General features: G+C 39.1%; 1 protein-coding gene across 1 annotated transcript in view; it reads left to right on the top strand.

The window, feature by feature from the left end:
- LOC114072392 (sodium/glucose cotransporter 2-like) overlaps nt 1-3,260 on the top strand; it is a gene marked incomplete at its 3' end in the record, with an annotated part of 5,086 nt that extends 1,826 nt beyond the window's left edge. Inside the window, exon 2 of the mRNA XM_027910295.1 lies at nt 3,092-3,260. Coding sequence (XP_027766096.1) covers nt 3,092-3,260 — 169 coding nt within the window. The remainder of the gene's footprint in view (nt 1-3,091) is intronic.
- Between the last annotated feature and the right edge of the window lie 845 nt (nt 3,261-4,105).

Genomic DNA, 4,105 nt, shown 5'->3' on the forward strand with positions numbered 1-4,105 from the left:
TTAACCTATTAATGTCATTAACAACCTATTAATTGTGTTTGGGGGTCTATCCATTTTATTAGGGGCTCATTAATTGTCATTAGTGACCCAATAATTTAATTAGTGGCCCATTAATTGTTATTAGGGGGCTATTAATCGTTATTAGTGATCCATTAGTTTAATCAGTGACCCATAAATGATTATTAGGGGTTATTGATCGCTATTAGCGACCCATTAATTGTTATTAGGGGGCTATTAATCGTCATTAGTGACCCAATAATTTAATTAGGGACCTATTATTTTGTATTAGGACCTTATTAATTTAATTAACGACCCATTAATTTTTATGAGGGGGCCAATAATTATTATTGATGACCCATGAATCATTAATAGGGGCTTATTGATCGCTATTAGCGACCCAATAAATGCTATTAGGGGGCTATTAATCGTTATTAGTGCCCCAATAATTTAATTAGTGACCCATTAATTTAATTAGTGTCCCATTAATTGTTTTTAGGGACTAATTAACGTCATTAATTTTCATCGGGGGGGCTAATAATCCTTATTAATGACCCACTAACAGTAATTAATTCCTATTAGGCACCTATTAATGCTATTAACGACCCTAATAATGGCGTTATAACATCTAATAACTCGGTTTTTTTGACGAGTTGGGCTAATTATTGGTTAATTAATTAGGGTGTGGGGGTGGCCATGTAATTATCGACCCATTAATTGTTATTAGGGGGGGTATTAATCACTCTTAGTGACCCATTGATCGTTATTAGTGACCCATTAATTGTTATTAGGGGGCTATTAATCGTTATTAGTGACCCAATAATTTAATTAGTGACCCAGTAATTTAATTAGTGACCCATTAATTGTTATTAGGGGGCTATTAATCGTTATTAGTGACTCAATAATTTAATTAGTGACCCAATAATGTAATTAGTGACCCATTAATTTTTATGAGGGGGCCAATAATTGTTATTGATGACCCATGAATCATTAATAGGGGCTTAATGATCACTATTAGTGACCCATTGATCGTTATTAGCGACCCATTAATTGTTATTAGGGGGCTATTAATCGCTATTAGCGACCCGAAAATTTAATTAGTGACCCATTAATTGTTATTAGGGACTAATTAATGTTATTAATTTTCATCGGGGGGGCTAATAATCCTTATTAATGACCCTTTAATCACCATTAATTCCTATTAAGCACCTATTAATGCTATTAACGGCCCTAATAATGGTATCATAGCAGCTAATAGCTCCGTTTTTTCGCGGAATTTGGCTAATTAGGGGTTAATTAATTAGGGTGTGGGTGGTGGCGATGGTGGGGCTGAGCCTGGCGTGGCTGCCGGTGGTGGAGGCGGCGCGGGGGGAGGGGCAGCTCTTCGACCACGCCCACTAATAGCAACCAATAACGATCAATAACGACCAATAACCCCTCGTTTTTTGGATCAATTAACGCAATTAACGGGTGATTAACAGGGTGGAGGGGGTGGCCATGTAATTATCGACCCATTAATTGTTATTGGGGGGGGTATTAATCACTCTTAGTGACCCATTGATCGTTATTAGCGACCCATTAATTGTGATTAAGGGGCTATTAATCGTTATTAGTGACCCAATAATTTAATTAGTGACCCAATAATGTAATTAGTGACCCATTAATTTTTATGAGGGGGCCAATAATCGTTATTGATGACCCATGAATCATTAATAGGGGCTTATTGATCACTATTAGTGACCCATTGATCGTTATTAGTGACCCATTAATTGTTATTAGGGGGCTATTAATCGCTATTAGTGACCCAATAATTTAATTAGTGGCCCAATAATTTAATTAACGACCCAATAATTTTTATTGGAGGGCCAATAATCGTTATTGATGACCCATGAATCATTAATAGGGGCTTATTGATCACTATTAGCGACCCATTAATTGTTATTAGGGAGCTATTAATCGTTATTAGTGACCCAATAATTTAATAAGTGACCCATTAATTGTTATTAGGGGGCTATTAATCGTTATTAGTGATCCATTAGTTTAATCAGTGACCCATTAATTGTTATTAGGAGGTTATTAATCACTATTAGTGACCCATTAATCGTTATTAGGGGGCTATTAATAGTCATTAGTGACCCAATAATTTAATTAGTGACCCATTAATTTAATTAGTGACCCATTAATTTTTTTTAGGGACTAATTAATGTTATTAATTTTCATCGGGGTGGCTAATAATCCTTATTAATGACCCTTTAATCACCATTAATTCGCATTAGGCACCTTTTAATGCTATTAATGACCCTAATAACGGCATCATAGCAGCTAATAACTCCGTTTTTTCGCGGAATTTGGCTAATTAGGGGTTAATTAATTAGGGTGTGGGTGCTGGCGATGGTGGGGCTGAGCCTGGCGTGGCTGCCGGTGGTGGAGGCGGCGCGGGGGGAGGGGCAGCTCTTCGGCCACGCCCACTAATAGCAACCAATAACGATCAATAACGACCAATAACCCCTCGTTTTTTGGATCAATTAACGCAATTAACGGGTGATTAACAGGGTGGGGGGGGTGGCCATGTAATTATTGACCCATTAATTGTTATTGGGGGGGGTATTAATCACTCTTAGTGACCCATTGATCGCTATTAGCGACCCATTAATTGTTATTAGGGGGCTATTAATCGTTATTAGTGACCCAATAATTTAATTAGTGACCCAATAATGTAATTAGTGACCCATTAATTTTTATGAGGGGGCCAATAATCGTTATTGATGACCCATGAATCATTAATAGGGGCTTATTGATCACTATTAGTGACCCATTGATCGTTATTAGTGACCCATTAATCATTATTAGGGGGCTATTAATCGTCATTAGTGACCCAATAATTTAATTAGCGACCCATTAATTGTTATTAGGGACTAATTAACGTTATTAATTTTCATCGGGGGGGCTAATAATCCTTATTAATGACCCACTAATAGTCATTAATTCGCATTAGAGACCTATTAATGCTATTAACGGCCCTAATAATGGCATCATAGAGGCTAATAACTCCGTTTTTTCGAGGAATTTGGCTAATTAGGGGTTAATTAATTAGGGTGTGGGTGGTGGCGATGGTGGGGCTGAGCCTGGCGTGGCTGCCGGTGGTGGAGGCGGCGCGGGGGGGGCAGCTCTTCGATTACATCCAGGCCATGGCCAGTTACCTGGCCCCGCCCGTCGCCGCCGTCTTCGTCCTCGCCGTCTTCGTCCCCCGCGTCAACGAGCCCGTGAGTCGCCCCCGAGTTAATTAATTGGGGGGGGGTTAATTAATTGGGGGTTAATTATTGGGGGATTGATTATTTGGGTGAAATATTTGAATTATTGGGGTGAAAAATGGGGGGAAAATGGTCGATTATTGGCTTTTAATGGGGGTCGGGGGGGGTAAGGACCCTTTTTTCTTGGGGGGGTTAATTAATTGGGTGTTAATTGGGTGATTAATTGCTGAGTGATTAACTATTAGGTGATTAATTATTTGGTGATTAATTATTGGGTGATTAAATGGTGGAAAATGGGCAATTAGTGGCGTTTAATGGGAGTCAGTGGGGGATGACGAGCCCGTGAGTGACCCCTTGTTAATTGGGGGATGGTTAATTAATTGGGGGTTAATTATTGGGTGATTAATTATTGGGTGATTAATTATTTGGTGATTAATTATTGGGTGATTAAATGGTGGAAAATGGTCGATGAGTGGCTTTTAATGGGGGTCAGTGGGGGATTACGAGCCCGTGAGTCACCCCTTGTTAATTGGGGGATGGTTAATTAATTGGGGGTTAATTATTGGGGGATTGATTATTGGGTGAAATATTTGAATTATTGGGTGAAAAATGGGGGAAAAATGGTCGATTATTGGCTCTTAATGGGGGTCAGGGGGTGATGACGAGCCCATGAGTCGCCCCTTCTTAATTGGGGGATGGTTAATTAATTGGGGGTTAATTATTGGGGGATTAGTTATTGGGTGATTAATTATTTGGTGATTAATTATTTGGCGATTAAATGGGGGAAAATGGTTGATTAGTGGCGTTTAATGGGGGGTCACAGGGTGATGTCGAGCCTGTGAGTCACCCCTTGTTAA

Source organism: Empidonax traillii, unplaced genomic scaffold (genome assembly GCF_003031625.1).
Source record: "Empidonax traillii isolate 1590-97213 ecotype Southwest subspecies unplaced genomic scaffold, ASM303162v1 scaffold3110:size15278, whole genome shotgun sequence".
Lineage (NCBI taxonomy): Eukaryota > Metazoa > Chordata > Aves > Passeriformes > Tyrannidae > Empidonax > Empidonax traillii.